Source organism: Ambystoma mexicanum, chromosome 13, assembly GCF_040938575.1.
Source record: "Ambystoma mexicanum isolate Mex_15411 chromosome 13, UKY_AmexF1_1, whole genome shotgun sequence".
NCBI lineage: Eukaryota > Metazoa > Chordata > Amphibia > Caudata > Ambystomatidae > Ambystoma > Ambystoma mexicanum.
The window spans coordinates 173,965,246-173,983,621 of NC_090938.1; the positions used below are offsets into that span (position 1 = coordinate 173,965,246).

At 44.7% G+C, this 18,376-nt stretch overlaps 1 protein-coding gene across 5 annotated transcripts in view; it reads left to right on the forward strand.

The window, feature by feature from the left end:
• LOC138521037 (omega-hydroxyceramide transacylase-like) overlaps positions 1-18,376 on the forward strand; it is a 224,377-nt gene that overhangs the window by 153,377 nt on the left and 52,624 nt on the right. For 3 of the 5 annotated variants that reach the window (XM_069633550.1, XM_069633548.1, XM_069633551.1), the window contains exons 3-4: positions 11,177-11,242; positions 14,076-14,292. In XM_069633550.1, coding sequence (XP_069489651.1) covers positions 11,177-11,242; positions 14,076-14,292 — 283 coding nt within the window. The remainder of the gene's footprint in view (positions 1-11,176; positions 11,243-14,075; positions 14,293-18,376) is intronic. The other 2 variants (XM_069633549.1, XM_069633547.1) reach the window with 1 other exon arrangement.

The window sequence follows — 18,376 nt, forward strand, 5'->3', positions numbered from 1 at the left end:
TGGATGTTTGCCCCCCCTGCACCCTGAGGTTGGAGTGCTCTCACCGTTTCTACCTGTTAATGCTTTGCTGCCCGTCCTTCTTCACGAGATGTTGCCCTCCCCACTGTCACCTCATTCCAACGTTTTTTCTCTTTATCTCTCCTGTTCACTTGCATACATGTCCTTTCATCCTCCCACCTTGCCTTGCACTCTCCTCTGCTGCACCTCAATCCCCTCCCCTTTTTCATGTTACAGCACTTGCACGTTCTGGACTGTTGCATGGCTTAGTAAGATCGTCTATTGTCTTGTTTGTTTGCTCATTTACCCCTCTACCTCACCTCCTGCCCTTCCCTTCCTCCCACCTCCCCCTATTTCATGTTTCAGCACTTGCACGTTAGAAATCTTCTCACAACCTAGTCAGAACACTTGTGTTTGTTTTCATCCCTTCTACCCCCTTCCTGCACGTCCCCTCCTCCCCCCACACCCCAGGTCTCATGCTAAAGCACTTGCACATTCTGATGTTTCAAGACGTTTAAGAACATTTTAGTTTTTGTTTTATTCCTTCTTCCTCGTCCCTATTCCCCCCCTCTTGTCTTGATGCGCCCTAAACACAATTTCTGCTGTACAGTTCTGTTTGGGTCTATTTGACCAAAACATTTGACCTAATAGCATTTGACCGAATTTATTTGACCTTTTGTCGGTCTAAAATGCAGGGGGAGAACCACCGCAACCCCCTGCCCACTTCCCCCTCAACCTAATCCATACCCTTACCCACCCTCTGTATGTATTTACTTAAGTTTGACCGAAAAAAAGGTAAAACAAATTCAATCAAATGTTTTAGGTGACATTTTTTAGGTACTACCTACAGTTCGCCAAATAACTAATACATTAGTAACATAAATAAAGAAAGCACTACTAAGGACGATGGAAGGATCAATAGACGTGTCCTTCAAAACAGACATACTATAGACGGCCAGAGGAAGGCTAAGCACTAAAAATAACCTCAAATAATAAATTCAGGACCTTTAATTGAAAATAAATACCACTATGGAAGAAATAAAGGAATATGTGGAAGGCCAGGCACTGAAAAGAATACAATTCGAGTCTGCCACTGAAAAACCAAAACACAACCAAAGGATTCTCGTCGTCAAAATCAGCCATTATGACTTGATGGCCACATCAACTAGAGCAGCCATATTAGAAGATCTCGACAACAGGCCCACGACGGAGAGCCATGAAATTCTAAATCAAACCGACGATGTGAAGTACAGAGATACAAGATGGCATGTCACTGAGGAAGCCCTTGCTGGAATGATGTATGATGTATTTATTTATTGTGCATTTGAAAGGCGCTTATACATCAAGTAAATTGTGTTTCAAAGCAGCCACAGGGCAGCAGGGAGGGGACATGGGATTGAAGAATATACAAAGGACTGAATCCGGGATCTGCACAAGGTACTCCAGACCTGGATGCGAGTATAACGTTTTAAAATTACTTTTTAAAAAGACAGACAATATTTGAAATTAGGTATTGAAATAATGGTCTGCATTTTATTGTGTGCAGTGTGTTGGATGCCAAGACCTTTCAAGTAAGAGTGGCACTCTGGTCAGCAACAAAAAAGACACAACAAAAGCACATTGCATACATTCAAGAAACACCGCAATAGGCTGAGACTGATAGGCTTATTCTCTGTGACCTCTCTGTAGCGTTTGATACGATTGACCATGCCTTCTTCTTCACCAGGCTTTTCTGGGTTTCCGCTTAGATGGTTTTCATCTTTCATTTCAGGTCGTTCTCAATCAGTGTCTCTTTTCCCATTCTGTTCTCTCATTTGGGGTGCCCGAGGGTTCTGCTATGTCTCCGCTTTTTTTTAATCTCCAACCTTTGGCAGAGCTCATCTCCGAAATTGGGGTTCACTTTTACACCTATGCAGATGAAACCCAATTGCTTTTTGCTTGAATTCACCTAAATCAGACCAGCCCTTAAAATTGCAAAATTCTCTATCATCTATTGGCAAATGGATGGAAAATATCTGGTTGAGGCTCAATGGAGAAAACAATTAGACTTTGGTGGTGGGCTCTGACACTGATATTACAGTCTGGATTTAGGATTTTTGGCCAGACTTTCTGGGCCCTTGCCTTAAACCTAGTGATTCAGTGAAAGGTCTGGGCATTAAGTTGTTACCCTCAGGTTCCAAGGAAGCCCACATTTCAGCAGTATGCAGCTTGTTTTTTTAGGCTGAAGATCCTGAGGAAGACTCTGCCTTTTTGTCCGCTGGAGGTTTGGCCCATGCTTGTGACTGCATCAATATGGGCTCCTTGTATTGCTGCAACAGAATCCATCTTGGTCAACCTGATGTTTTGATTGACCGTTTCCAGTTGCTTCAAAACGCTGCAGCACGTTTGGTGTTGGGAGCTGCAAGAATGTCTCATTCCTCTAGCCTTCATCGCCAGCTTCACTGGCTCCCAGTTAAGACCTTCCTGCAGTTCACTGCTCTGTACGTTGTGCATGGGCGCATTTCACAATACTGGAGCTGAATATTTGCAATCTAAGCTGATTAGACATATTCCTGCTAGACAGCTGCGGTCTACTTCTTTTAATTTGTTAAAAGTTCCCAGGTTCCATGAGGCCCTGTTGGGAGTCGTTGAATTTCTGTTCTCACACCTTCCCTATGGAACTCCCTCCCTCCTCAGCTTCGGGAGATTACAGACTTTATGAGGTTCTGTTAGGCCCTGAAAACCGCATCTATTCTGAGCCTTAAGTTGTTTTCCACTTGTGGTGACTGTCCGGCTTCTTTTCTGTTTTTCTGTCTCACCCAGAGCCTAGATGCCTTTGGACCTTTGCTCTTTATACATTTTATAAATAAATAGGTAGCTAGATCACTTTTTAGCCCTAATCAGAAAGATTAATAATTCTAATAACTAAGACAGTGAAAGCTGCCAGATAAAGACTAACAGATTTCTACTTGACTCAACAGAGCATGCAATAGTGCTCAAATTAATGATTATTACACTGACATTGCGCCTCATTACGAGTGTGGCAGTCCGTAAACAAGGGTCCCGGTAAGCTTAACTGCACCCTTGTTTCCGGACCGGCAGACTACGAGTCTGCCTGCCGGGGCCACTGTGCCCGACAGGTGTGATCCTGCTAGGTGCAGTGGCCCCTGTAGGCAGCTTCTTCATGGAAGCGCCGGCACTGTTAGCAATAGTGCCAGCGCTTCCGTCTCCCCACTCCCACAGAGTTGGAAGTTACAAAATCCGGCGGCTGACTTCCTGCGCCGCCGGGACTTGTAATTTCCCAGTGGCACCAGGAAGTCAAGCGCCGGATTCGGTGTTATGGGGTTGGTGGCAGCCCGCTGGTCGCTCGTAATGAGGCTCAATGTCACGGAAAATGTTGACATTAAATCTATGGGATACAGAAGAAATAGTGGATAGGGATAAAGTGATAGAAATGGACTACAGTCCCAACATAAGGAGCTAATGTGGACATGTGCAGACTTGAGATTAACGGGTGAAGGGGGATAGAACCAGAAGGCAGGCCTTCTCTATCTATGCTCCCACAGTTTGGAACTCAGGATTCGCTCATTCACTTCTTCCTTTCCGGAAGGAGCTCAAAACCTCCTCCTCTTCACAGAGCGGGCCTTCCCTAACACCTAGGTCCACACACACACACACACACTCCCCGCCTAACCTGAGCCTGGGCGATCTGCTCCCCTCGTTTCCTCACCTTATTACTTATAGATCCTGTGCTGACAAATTGCCCACCTTCCCCCTACCCCATTGTTAGGTGCCGGCTCCTTCGTATCCCTGCTTCCCTCTCTGTATACTTGCAGCTATGACTTCTAAAGTGCCCCGTTGCTTCCGAATTTAGCTATCCACTCAGTGACTACCCCAATAATAATAACAATAATAATTTATTTACTATGCAAAGTCATCCGAACTTTCAATTTTACAAAGAAACACAGACTTAGAATAAAGATTTTCCATAATAACTTACTAGAAAGTCTTAATTCTATTAAAGACTCGGAGGCGAGCAATATGCTTCTCTTTCTTTTATTCGAAAATAAAGAAAAGAGCTCAGCAGCAAGATATTTGTGCACCAAAATTGAAAGTGCCATGAGTAATGTGGAGAAAACAGGTCACCAAATATATATAATAAACATACCAATATAACAGTAATATAACAGTAATATCTTAACATAAAAGGTAAGAGTCTCTGAAGAAAACTACATTTCCCAGGGAGCTTGGCTCCAGTTCATTTTGAGGCCATCAACACGTGACCTAGTCCACCAATAGCAGTTCAGATCCTCTGCATAAACAGTCCTAAACATGATGACACTTCCTCTTTCTGGGCTGCGAACTTGGCTGTCCATAGTAGGAGATAATTGTAGCTAACTTGAAGAAGAAGAACTTGTGTCGGGCCGTGATCAGGCGGACTTGTCTGCAGGCGCTGTCAAGAAAAATGAACATTTTAGTCTCTTGTATATGACAACCCTAGATCCCTTATCAGGGTGGGAGAAAATCTTGGAGTTATTCCTATAGGGTACATGTAAATTTCAGAACATTAGTCTTTTTATTACATCTTTAATTAACATCAGGTAACATGCTGTTATTTTCTCGCCAGGTGGGATAATGGTCGCCTCCGAGTCTTTAATAGAATTAAGACTTTCTAGTAAGTTATTATGGAAAATCTTTATTCTATGTCAAGACCGGAGGCTTGTCTAAAGCTTACTTACCACAATAGATGCCGGCTGATCTACTGGCTTTAGGTAGAATTGTTTGAAAACTGATTCAGTAGCCCAGTCTGCCATCCTCATGATATCTTCTAGGCAAACTCCTGCCTGAAAGGCTTTGGAGGCCATGCCTCTTCTAACTGAGTGGGCTCCGAAATGCTTGGTGTCTATCCCTGCTTGAGCTAGCGTCCATCTGACCCAACGTGCTAAGGTCGGTGCTGATACTGCTTTGTGCGGTTTACGCAGAGCTACCAGTAGCTGGCCCGTTAGGGGAGGTTCTGAGTGGAGCCGTCTTTTCTTCGTAGACTTTCAAGCATTTAACCAAGCAGAGCTTCGGTTGATCTCTAAAGGCAGAATAGGAAATCAACCTGGAATTGCACTTTGTTCTTCTATGAATATGGAATACAATTCCATGTGGAGAAAAGGTTCTGCCTGCTAGATCTAGAGCTCTGATGTCTGAGACTCTCCTGCAGGAGACCAAGCAGAGTAGAGTAGTGAGTTTGCCAGATAGGGCTGTACGCGATAGTTCTTCGTTACTAGGCCATGCCAGAAAAAGGTTCAGTACTTTATTAAGCAACCCTTGAGCAACCTGCAGACGAGGTGATGTTCTCCTGCTGGTACTCCTTGGATAAGGTCATGACCTGCGGAAATTGCTGAACGGTAGGCGTTCACAGACCTGTAGGCGAGACCTTTTTCCGCTAGGGATGCTAGAAAATTCAAAATCTCTTCTACAGGTGCTGAAATTGGATGTAATCCTTTCTCACGACACCAGGAGCTCCAGATGCTCCAAGAGTTGGAATAGCTCTTCCGGGTACTAGGAGCCCAGCTCTCTTCGATAAGGTTGATCGCTTTGTGAGACATGCCTGGGACTCTCCATCTTGACCTGAAATCCTCCATGCTGCTAAGGTCAGAGATCTTTTAAGTAGGAGAGGATGACGTTGACCTGATGGATCTAATAGGAGATCCGGAAACTGGGGTAGTAGGATTGGAGAATCCGTAGAAAGTTCCAGAAGAACTGGATACCAAGTCTGAGATGTCCTGACCGGCGCTATAAGGATCAGATTCGCGTGCTCCTGACGGGCCTACGCCAGGGTCCTCGCTATCATAGTGAAAGGAGGAAAGGCATACAGTATTCCCTGGGACCATGACTGTAGGAATGCGTCTGTTGCAGCTGCTGCTGGATCCGGCCTCCAGCTGTAGAAAGCTGGTAGTTGGGAGTTGAGTCTGGAAGCAAAGAGGTCTATGGACATCGGACCCCAGATCTCCTGAAGGCGGAGGAAAATCTCTCTGTTGATTCTCCAATCGCTGTAATCTGTCGAGTGGCGTGAGTGCCAGTCCGCTACTGCATTTGAGAGGCCGGGAAGGTACTCCGCTGTAACTGAAATCTGGTGATCCAAACAGAAATGCCAGAAGTCTTTGGCTAATTCTGCAAGGGGTCTCGACTTGGTGCCGCCCAGATGGTTGATGTATCTTACCGCTGAGTTGTTGTCTATCTTCAGTAAAATACAGCAACTAGCTTTGTCTTTGGCAAAAGAGCGCACTGCAAAGGAACCTGCAAGAAGTTCTAGACAATTGATATGAAGGTCCAGCTCCTGTGGGGACCAAGTCCCTCCCGTGGCTATGGGACCGCATCTCGCTCCCCAACCGGAGCAACTGGCATCCGACTGGATGATAATATCTGGAGCGGAGCCGAAGATAACTCTGCCGTTCCAGGCTTCCGTGTGAGAGAGCCACCAGTTGAGCTCTGTCCTTGCTTGAGGAGACAGTGTCAGGAGTTGAGAATAAGAAAGGTTTCTCCTTAAGTGTTGGCCTTTTAGTCTTTGCAGCTCTCGATGGTGAAGAGGGCCGGGAAATATTGCTTGGATGGAAGATGAAAGTAGCCCTATCACTCTTGCTAGTTCTCGAAGGGAGAACATGTTCTTCTGTAAGAGTCTGCGTATTTCTCTTTTGGTAGAGTGAATCTTGGCTGATGGGAGTCGAAGCTGCGAATTCTGTGTATCCACTATGAATCCTAGAAATTACATATTTTTGGATGGAAGTAGAACTGACTTCTCCCAAGTCTGGGCGCATAAGCCAGTCGTTCGGTCTGAGAAGATCTCTGAGCATGTGTATACCTTCCATTTTGAAATGGCGGTAAAGGATGAACTCGTTGAGCGCTCTGAGGTTTATGACTGGGCGCCCTTTTTGCTTCCTGCGTACCAGAAAAATGGGACTGAAGAAGCCTCCCTGACTTGAGCAGGGGCGAATCGCTTGCTTCTGATGGAGACTGAGTATTTTGCTGTCTAAGGCGGTTTGGTCTGATAGAGACATTACTATGGGAGTGGGGTGACCTGTCTGAACAGGCTGTGTAAAAAACTCTAGGTGTAGACCCCGAGGTGTGTCCCTGACCCAGGCATCTCCCGATAAGGTATCCCAAGCATTTGCAAACATCCTTAACTTCCCTCCTATAGGTGTTAGTGGCGCTGGCGCAGTTATCAGTACACTGACCTGTGGGTTGTTGCTGGGCAGGGTATCTGGCCGCTCTCCTCCAGGGACGCCCTCTTCCACGACCTCTCGAGGGGAAGAAAGTGTCGGGGCGTTCTTGCCAGGAATTATGCTGGCCTCGAGATTGTTGAGGTCTCTTGTCGAAGAAGTAACGGCCGGAAGAGCAACCTCTTCCTCGTCCGGCCCTGGAGAAAATCTTGGTTGCAAATACTCTTTTTATTGAAGCCTGTGCTTTGTCCAACGCCGTGAATGTCCCGACGAATTTTGTCATCTCCTTCATGAAAGGGTCTCCGAAAAGCTGGCCTTGCGCCTTGGGCCGGATTCTGTGTCTGTCAGTTCGGTTATTTTGGCATCTATCTTGTATAGGATGCCTTTCCGTCGCTCTGTTGAGATGGTGCAACTGGCGTTGCCCAAGAGGCAAATAGCCCTCTGGACCCAACCGGACAGTATCACTGGGTCGATGGGGTCCGATGAGGAGATGGCTGCATTCGCAAGATCGGAGATTTTTGCTAGTGGACCTGCTATGTCCAATTCTTTGTCCTGGCAGGCTTTCCAGGCTCGATTAATGCCCTTCCTGGGGTCTTTAACGTTTTTACACAAAAAAGTAATCATTTTTTAATCGAGCTCTGGAGTCAGAGCTACTTTATCCGCATTGTCTGGTCGTGGACATTCAGCACGTAGTCTGGCGCGAACTTCTTTATCAAGCGGCTTGCGCAGCCTAAGGTGGATGTAACTCGATGTCTTGGAAGATGGTTCCCAGTCGGTGGACCTGGGGTGTATTAAGTCTTCCGGGGTAAATGTACCTTCAGTAGAAGGTTTGGTCCCGGTTGTGTCATTAGGGATGGGGTCTGCCGCAATCCCTGACGCAGAGGGTCTTGAATCCTCAAAATGAAATTCCTCATCTGAAGAGGAGTGAGAAAGATCAGCGTCGTAGACGTTTTTGTTATGATCTTCTTCCGAGCCCTGTCCATGTGTCTCCGGGCTTGAGGGTCTAGTTCCCCTGGTTTCCCCCTCTGGGTAAGAGGGTAGATGGGAAGGGGTTAGCTTCCTATTCATGAAGGCTTGTTTCAGCCTTGAGAAGGCGTCCGTTACGGCAGCTGTGGCATTAGATGGCTGGCTCGGGGGGGGGTCATAGAGCTTTTACTCTTGCGAGCCGGTATACATCCCCCTTCGGTAAGGTGCTTCCTTTTCTGTGTGCTCTTCCTCCCAGGAGGGGAGGTCCCTCTGAAATGCTCCTCCATAGTGTCTAGACGATTTTGTATAGGAATGAGCATATCCGTTACAGCTTTCTTAACACTGGTCTCCACAGAGGATCCCAGAACCTTCTGTAAACTATTAGCCATTGTCACTTCATCTATGTAACAGTGATCTCCCTCAGCCTCAGACCAAGCCTGATCTGATTGAGGCGAGTACTGTTCTGCCATTATAAAATAAATGCACCTTACTCACTTTTTTTTTTCTTTTCTTTTCTGGGCTTCCGAGCGCCTTCTCTCACTGCCCAGTAAGTCAGTTCAGTCTTGTAATTGTTCTTAAATGCTGAATAGAAAATTTCTTTGATATAGGCGCAGTGAAAAACCAGCGAGAAGAAACGGTCGCTCTTGTCTGAGGAAAGATTCCGACGCTCGAGCTGCAAGAACCATTATATTATAATGGGCATGCGCGCTCGAGCGCCGGAATGTAGAGGAAAGGACCCGGAGAGCAGGAGCTCCCCTGGCGGCCTGCATGCGGTGCAGCGTGGTCCGTCTAGGCCGCGCCGGATCCCTAGTACCTCAGAGTGCAACGAAGTTGCGGCGAAGCCGGTGCGAGCCGTCGGAGAATCCGCTCGACGAGCAGAATAAATAACTGATCAGTTGTGACCGTGTGAAGCGGTCTCCGAGGTCAGAGGACTGACGTCGGATCTCAACATAAAAGTACAAATTATTATTATAATTTTTTTTTTTTTAAATATTGAAAGTAAATTCGTATAAGTCTATAACCATGCAGTGAACATATATTATGACATTTTTGTAACTTTATCTTTTAAATTATAAAATCATGACGTAAGCAGTGCTAAACATGAAGTACTTATCTCTTGCTGTGAGCAGCAAAGAAAGAGGAAGTGTCATCATGTTTAGGACTGTTTATGCAGGGGATCTGAACTACTATTGGTGGACTAGGTCACGTGTTGATGGCCTCAAAATGAACTGGAGCCAAGCTCCCTGGGAAATGTAGTTTTCTTCAGAGACTCTTACCTTTTATGTTAAGATATTACTGTTATATTACTGTTATATTGCTATGTCTATTATATATATTTGGTGCACCCGTTTTCTCCACATTACTCATGGCACTTTCACTTTTGGTGCACAAATATCTTGCTGCTGAGCTCTTTTCTTTATTGTCGAATAAAAGAAAGAGAAGCATAATGGGAGCCTCTGGTCTTGACATAGAATCAAAACAAGTGGCTTCCTAAATAAATCTATATTGGAAAACACATAAACGTCTTAAGGTTTCAAATTAATTTGTTTTTAACAAAGGAGGTTTCAGGCGCAAGAAACCGAATAAGGCGCTCAGAGAGATTGTGTCGATTTTGTCATTGATAAGTAGAAACCCTTAAACATTTAATAATTAGTTGTGAAGCTTTGATGCAACTCCCTGTTCATTGCTTCAAGAAATGTGTTCACCGTGAGTCGGTATTTGGCTTTTGTAAAGGAGATTTTAAAGTGATTATTTGAAATTGTGTATTTTTATATTTTGGATGATGGTTTTCAATTGTTTCGATTATCATTGTTATGTGATGTATTAGGAAATAACTTTTAACATTTAAAGAGTGTCATGCATTATCATGAACTACATTGTGTAAGCTGGATTGGATTCTAATCATTTAGTGTGATATTTAGGTAATGTGTGAAAGGTTTACTGTAAAACCGAATGCCCAATAAATAAATAAAAATAAGAATAAACACCTTACCAACAAAAAGAAATCAGCTCTGATCACCCTTAGACAGACCTTTAATAGAAAGAGTAGCAAAGCAGAAAATTCAAAACCCAGAAAAGAAAGCACATATGCACAAATATACAGACACAAAAAATGGACGAATATGGTATAGTCCAAAAATACAGACACAAAACAATTGACGAATATGGTATAGTCCAAAAATAAAGACACAAAACAATTGACAAATATGTTGTAGTCTAAATATCAGAGAAATTAAAACAGAATGATATGTAATCATTGTGAAAGACATTCTATTCAGCAGAACAGCTTCAATGCTCAGAGCAAAACTATCCCTTAGAAACACTGGCAATTTGTAAATTCTCTCTGCAGCAGCTGGGGGATTCGTTGGAAGGCCAACTCAAGAAGGAAGAATTCAGTAAGGCTAATCCAAGTCCTAGGCTTGGTATTTATTTGAACCATCCTTGTTTTATATAAAATATTAAATTAAAGAAATGCAAGCTTGACAGAGCAATTGTCAGTGTTTATGATTAATTCAAAGCATCCCCTTAGTTGCTTTTTCAAGTTTCAATAGAGTTTCCTTAAGTAGCAAGAGGTATGTCCTGTCCAGACAGGAGTCCCTATGAAATCTCGGCGCACCTCGATGATGAAGCCCAACACAGCCGAAACATGTCTGGGGTTGCATGTGTTCCCATGTAGGATTATGTAAGGGTGTCATGTGATACTAGGTTTTGAAACCTAGATGCTAATTTTGCTTACCGTATTTAAAAATCATGTGAATCGAGTGGTGGAAAAAAACAATACTAGTTATCAAAAATAAAACTCTTGTCCTTTCGTGCTTACTCCATTTGTGAAATCATAATTAGATGGAGGGCGTAGGGGTGCTCAATGATGGAGGGCGTAGGGGTGCTCAATGAGCGTGTGTCATTAGACATTTCTTACTCTCCTGTTTTGGTCTCTATTTCTTTAATCTAAAAACAAACTTTCTAACATACTTCTATATTCTCCAAGTCAAGATACTTGCTGCAATAATTTTTTCTCTCCACAGGCACTGGTGTGTAGCTGCTTTGTCCCTTTCTACTGTGGGATCATCCCTCCATCATTTCGAGGCGTGGTGAGTGTTTACTTTGTCTTTTCAACACTTAACTGTGGGAGTGGACGCAGCCTACAATGATTTCCTATGGGGAATTCAGGACGAACATACTCGCCTTTAGCACTTAAGGGTTTAAGCAAAGGGTATGATTTCATGCATAGCCCACCGTGACCACAGTGTGGCTCATGCATCACAATATGGCAGACAACTTCACATTATCATTCCACAGAGCACTTCACAATCACTCTCGGCCATACATCAGAAATATCTCTTTAATGCTCTAGTTGTACCCTATCACTCATGTCAGGTCAGGACTCTGCAACCTTTGGCTCTCCAAATGCAACTCCCTTAAGCCCTAGTGATCATAGTCAATGCTTGGCACCTCTTTCCCACCGCAACGCTACATTCTGCTCTAGCCCTGGCACCTCTTGCCCACCGCATTGCTACATTCTGCTCGAACTTTCAGTGTTATGTGGATAACACCCAGCTCTCCTTCAGGCTCCTCTCAGCCACCTCTACTCCTTCTCTAATGCCAGACTGTCTGGCCGCAATTCAGGAATGGTGTTCCACCAATGATCTCGGCCTTAATGCCAGTAAGACTGAGATACTCCTCATCGGTACACCTGCAACCTCCTTTCCTTTCTCTCTCTGGCCGCCCACCCTGGGCCCTCTTTCTGTTCCTTCCTGTGAGGCTAAGAAGCTGGGTGTCATCTTCGACTCCACCCTCTCCTTCTCTCCTCACATCTGCGACATCTCTAAGAAGTCACACTATCAGCTGCACCTCCTTAGCAGTATTGTGCCTTTTCTCACTTTCCCCCAGACGCTCACTGTCTCTAGAGCTCCGGTCCTCTCTAGGCTGAACTATTGCAACAGCCCCTTTCTACATCTTCCTACTCTTCGACCTTTACAACTTATCCAGAACAGGACTGCAAGACTTGTCCTTGGCCTCAAGTTCAGGGATTGTATCTCTCCAGCTCTAAAATCTCTCCACTGGCTCCCTTTAGCTGCAAGGATAAGGTTCAAGACCCTTTGCATCGCCAACAAGGCTGGGGCCTGAGACCGCACTACTTCCAACTTTCTCTTCCTAAACACCTTCCTTCTCCAACCCGTCGCTCGTCAATCTCCAACTCACTGAGGGTCAGATGCTTCTCCAAGCAGAGAGTGGGGGTGGGTAGATCTCATTCCTCAGCTGGGGCCTCCCTCTGGAAAAGCCTCCCTGCCTCTCTCAAACTTGAGGAGAGCCAATTTCGGTTCCAGAAGCTACTCAAGACCTTCCTTTTCACTTCCGCTTTCTCTCTTCCTCCCCCCTACTGATGTCCTTGACTGCTCCGCACACTGGTCACCAGGCCCCCATGAAACTCAGGCTCAGGCTCCTGCATGTCCAGTTGCCCTTGCACTGCCTCCGTGCTCCCCCAGCACTTAAGGGTCTGTATCTGCAACCCTACAGTCCCTTGTCTCTCTGCACTTTGAGCCAACCTCCAGCAGCCCTTATCTAGTTACATGCAATTCCCCCTCCCTCCTGGCACTTCTCCCCTTCCTCCTCCCCGCACTCTCTGAATGACACAATGCCTAGTAAGATTGTTGTTTTGTCCTCCTTCTGTCCCCCCTCCTTGTCTTTTCGCGCCTAGAAACACTTGTGTACAGGCGCGTTATAAATGACTGATATAAATGAAAAAGGATCTTGGGAGTCGTTATCCATAACATCTGCAGGATGCAAATCTCTGATGTAGGTGAAAGTTGCACATTGTGCATATATGGTATGTTTTGTGAACTATATGTTGTAAGACCAGAATGTGGACAGACGTACAGTATATATACATAGTAAAGTGTAAAAGGTCACTACTAATTAGTCACTGAATACAAGTATTACAAAATTCCAACATGCCAAATCTGATGCCAACATCATTTAGAGTAGCCCCTCAATGCACACACCAAACAAAAAACAACAAACTAAGGAAAAAGCCCCTTCACACCTCTTGCAATTTGGTTACACAATTCATTATTTCATAACTCTATAATTCACCTGGCACCATGAGCATGAGCGAGGCTGCTACTTTTGAGGTTGTGATAACTTCTCAGAACTATGTGAACCCTCGCTCCCATCCCAGGCGCCTCTACAACATTCCCACCCACAGTTTAAATGTGTTACATTCTCTACTGGTGCCTAACAGCACAAATAACATGAACCAATGGTGGGTCCAGCCGGTCTCTACTCTCTGATCTTCCTGAACAATTGCCCACGTTACAGTTTTATGCCCCGGGGTCTTGGGCTGGTCAGTGCTCTAAGCATTTGTGTGCAGGGCTTGGAGGTCCCGGGCTGCTATAACTTGGAGATCTGGACTTGTGAAGGCCTAAAGCCCTCAGCCTCCCCCTTTCTCGTGGGATAGTTCTTCAAAGATCCATTCCGACCCTTTCTTGACCTTGCAGGGCAAATTCATTCTGGGTGACATGCACTAATGATAAGGCAAAATAAAGAACTGTGTGTCTGTAGGAAATTAACCTTCTACAAGGCTGCCAGTGCTGTGCGCAGAAATTGCACACTCAACCTTCTTACCTTTGGGACAGTATTTTAAGTGTACTGATATAGCTATGGCACTAGACCTCAATTTCAAGATGACGTCAAACTTCTAAAATGGAGTTTCATTACATACGTGATACTACTACCGGAAGTCAATACATTTTCATTACAGTCCAGCTTCTATGGGTGACCCCCCTCCATCATTCTCCTGGCTCCTCAACAACATTTACTTCTACAATCGCCTCATCCTAAATGGAGTGTTTATTTAAAGAATGTTAATGAAAATTCATTGTATGAACCCCTAATTTGTGGTTTCCTCCTCATTTGTTTTTCCAGAGGTATATCGACGGGGGATTAACCAACATGCAACCTCTTTTTGGCCTCAAGTCCATGATTACAATATCTCCTTACACAGGCGAACATGACATCTGCCCAAGGGACTGTCCTGTCAGTCACTTTTGCTTCCAGATCTTCAACACAAGCTTCCAGCTGTCAATAGAAAACTTCTGCAGACTTGCCTATTCCCTGTTTCCACCGCCTTCTGTGGTAAGTGGTAAGTTCTTTGACAAATCAGTATTCAAATGTGCAGTCTAGTCTCTGGCCTCAGTGCACTCAGTGAACTTTCAAACAGAGTGAGAGTAAAGAAAATTAAATGGAAGCACCCTTTTGACACAAAAGCAGATTGGAAGCAGTTCTCCAAAGGATTAAAATGGCCACACATTTAGAAGGAGCTCTTAAGAAGAATTATTACAAAAAAAGAGTAACTGGACATCAGAGACTCCTTTAAAACAATGTATGCAATATAAATTACATTTAATAATGTTTAAAAGAAGCTAGATTGTCATGTTTCTGGTTAATAAGGTGCACAACCCAATCACCAAGAACGTACACATGACGAAACAGTGAATAATGCAATATAATCAATTAACAAACTGACTAAAAGAGACCATTCTACCTACACACATAATCGCAACAAGTAAAGAACTATGGATTCATGAGCACATATAAAGCATGCATGTAAATTCAAAGTCACAAAAACACAAACAAAATATAAACACAACTTTACCTGTATGTGTTCGTACAACACCTAACATTTTTCTGTCCCTTGTGCTTCATGCAGGACATTCCTTGGGGGCAGACAATCGACTATAATGATCTTTCAATGTTGATGTACCAACAAACATACATGAAACAAAACAATGTTTAACTGAATTGTAACCTAAAAACGTGTGGACAAATCCATTGTGTTGTGATCTTTTCAAGTTCGTGGGCTATATTCAATATATATAGTGAAAAAACGTTGTTAAAGGGACGTTATGGTTCCAAGTAAAACCGAAAAACCCTTGAAATTCGCCAGTTATGGTAAGCTAAGCAACCATAACTCACGCCACCACCGTGCACTGCTAAGCCTAACACCCAGGACATCAAAGATGACATCACAAATGTCATTGATGACATCACTGATGACATCACATGTCTGGCTCCCCCTTTTTTCCTTTACTGACATATCTAGGCCACATGGTTTTCTTCAGTAACAGTCAGGAATTAAAATTGGAAAAGGTAGTATATTTGTAGAATTATCCTTCAAGTATGTTCTTCCCTTAGGGTCCAGTCATATCATATGAAACATATACATAGGGGAAGACACAAGCTTGAAAGACAGAAATCCTTTATGTGCGTTAAAATAATCAGTAGAGTTGTCAGCACTTTCTGATAGTTCCGTTGTTTTTTATTACTGTACTTTCCCTGTATATGTTCCTATTTTCATATCTTGTATTCACACTACTTTCCTTAGAGTCCAGGCACATCATGTGCCTGGACTCATATATATATGGTAAGTAGCAGGTTTGAAACAGAGCAATCATTTCTCTGCATAAAGGTAATCAGTTAGGTTATGGACACTTTTTGCTACTACTGCTGTTTTTTTTCTTACTTCAATTTCCTTGTATATACTCATATTTGTATGTGGTGTTGTCTCTTTGTGTTTTGTCTATAATAATGCAATTATGTAGTAAGTGGATTTTATTATCTACTTACCACATGTTTCACAGTATCCAAAAGTTTAATAAGAAAACAGTTATCATTTCACTATTCAACATGGCAAGTTTATGAATATTGCACCTCCATCATGTATGCTGCCCACAATGCCTATGTTTCTACATGAGCACCTTAGTATACTGGATGGACGAATTAGCACTTGATATTTATTCCAATAATCCTTGACACTTTTTTTAATTAAAATTACAATAAGAAACCCTTGTACAGACTTTTCATGAAAGATAAATGCACATGTGATATCATCAATGACATTTGCGATGTCATCTTTGATGTCCTAGGTGTTAGGCTTAGCAGTGCATGGTGGTGGCGTGAATTATGGTTAAGCTTACCATAACTGGCGAATTTCCAGGGTTTTACTTGGAACCATAACGTCCCTTCAACAAAGTTTTTTCACTGAATTTCATAGGTTTTTAGTAGCACAACTTAACCATAACGTCCCTTTAACAAAGTTTTTTCACTGAATTTCATAGGTTTTTAGTAGCAAAGCTTAACAATAGTAACTTTGACTTTATGTACATGTAATATGGAACATACTGAACCACTTCTACTGAATGTAATGTCCGTGAACATTTTTGATGTCCGCGGACATATTCGGACAACAGTACCACTACCTAAAAAGTCTGGGGGGGTATGTTTAATTGTTATATTACAACATGATAACATTTAAAAAATTCACAAAGTAGTACACATACATATTATATGTAGTAATACATAAGAAATGTAACCCATATATGTACCGCACTAACCATTCATTTAAATACAATATATTCTAAAATGGAATCAGTCCCCGTATCATCCCCACGTGTCGTGGATGGGGAGGAGGGCTGAGCAGGGCGCGATGGTTGAAAAGGAGGTGGAGGATGAATCCTTCTTCTCTTAAGAGGAGGGCTCCCAGAAGGGCCTGGCTCCGGGTCCCCCGTCGGGAGCGGTTCCTCCGTTGGTGGTAACGGCAGTCTCGTCCTTATCTCCGAGCATAAGGACTGTATAGCCAACAAAATGGCCGCCGAGTTGTCTTGCGGTACTGGTTGAGGGGGTTCCGATGGGCGATCAGGAGCCCCGTCGGCACCCTCGAAGTTCTCGTCGTCTCCCACGTCGGGGTCCCTCCCGACAGGATGGTCTTCTTCCACGCCAGCGCCGTGGCCTAAGACTTCGATCAGCTCCTCCTCAGAGGTTGAGGGCGAATCCACAGCGACCTCCTGCCCCCCCTTTTTCTTCTCCGTCGGAGGTTTCACGGGGGTCCTGTCGATGGGCATGAAAGAGGACTCCCTCCGCGGTGGCAGGGAGATTCTGGGCCCCAAGGTCGCCACCACTGGTGTAGCCTTCACAGGCTGAGCCAGGGCCGCCGCGACTGTCTCGATAGAGGCCTTGGCCGGATGGATCAAGGCTTTCACCACCTTAGGTGCGCTCACCGCCTTCTCCTTGGGGGGAGGGTCACCACCTCGCTCCCCCTCCGATGGGGCCTTCGAGCACGACCGGGGTCTCTCCAGGAGCTTCGCCGGGGGCTCGGCCTTCCTCTTACCCGAGCCAGAACGTTGGCTCGTGGTTGATGGCGCCGGGGAGGATGCGCCCTGCCTGGCGCCCGTAGAGCCCGACCGTTCGGCGCTCCCGGTGCCAGCGGACTCGCGGTGCTTGGCCTTCTGTTGGACCCCCGTCGCCGGGGTGCCCTCAAAGGTCTTAGAAGACCGCTCGGACTTCTTCTTCTTCTTCTCGCCTGACGGGCTCTTCCCTTCCAGCCAGTTGGCGAGACGCAGATGGTGGTCCTTCATGGTCCGCTCCGACATATTGCCGCAAAACGCACAGTCCTTCTCCACGTGCGTCTTGTCCTCATGCAGGCAGTAAAGGCAAAGGGAGTGCTCGTCCTCCTTAAAGACATTCTGAAGCTGGCATCCAGGGCAGACCCTGAACAGCTTTCCGGGCGTCGAGCTTCCCTTCTCCTGGGCCATACTCGAGAAGGGCCTGAGAAACTTCTGGAGTCCTCCAAAAGCGTGGCTCGACAAAATCTTCACCCTTGGGGGGCGTAGAAGAATCCGACACAGGTCCCCGTTGATCGGATAAAGAAATGGTGGAGCTTGAGGCTCTTTTTACCGAAAAAGAGAAAACTTTTCTAAGAAAAAGCGCAAAAAAAGCACTAACGCTCGAGAGCAAAAGCACTAGGATCCCAACACTTGAACATGCGGTAAAAATCTGAAGATGGTTGCCAGAGGCGGGGCTTAGGGAGATGGCAGTCATTGGCTGTGGTCAGTATGACGCAGAGATCAGTGATTGGTTACTACTACGAAAGACAGATCAGAAACGAAACTGATACTGATTTTTCTTTACCGAGGATTCCCAGCCTGACGACGGGGAATATTCATGAGCATGTGAATCCATGAGAATGTGAAGCCATGCCAGACCCATGCTGGAGAACAACAGTTACAGGTAAGTAACTTGTTCCATATTTAACATATATATTTCTTTTTGTACAGAGGATACCAAAATAGAAAATATGTCTGAAGAAACTGTTATGGAAAACACGCTTGACAGCTTAAAAGACAAAATGGATTTATTATTGAGCAATTTTAATAATTTGAAAACTTTTG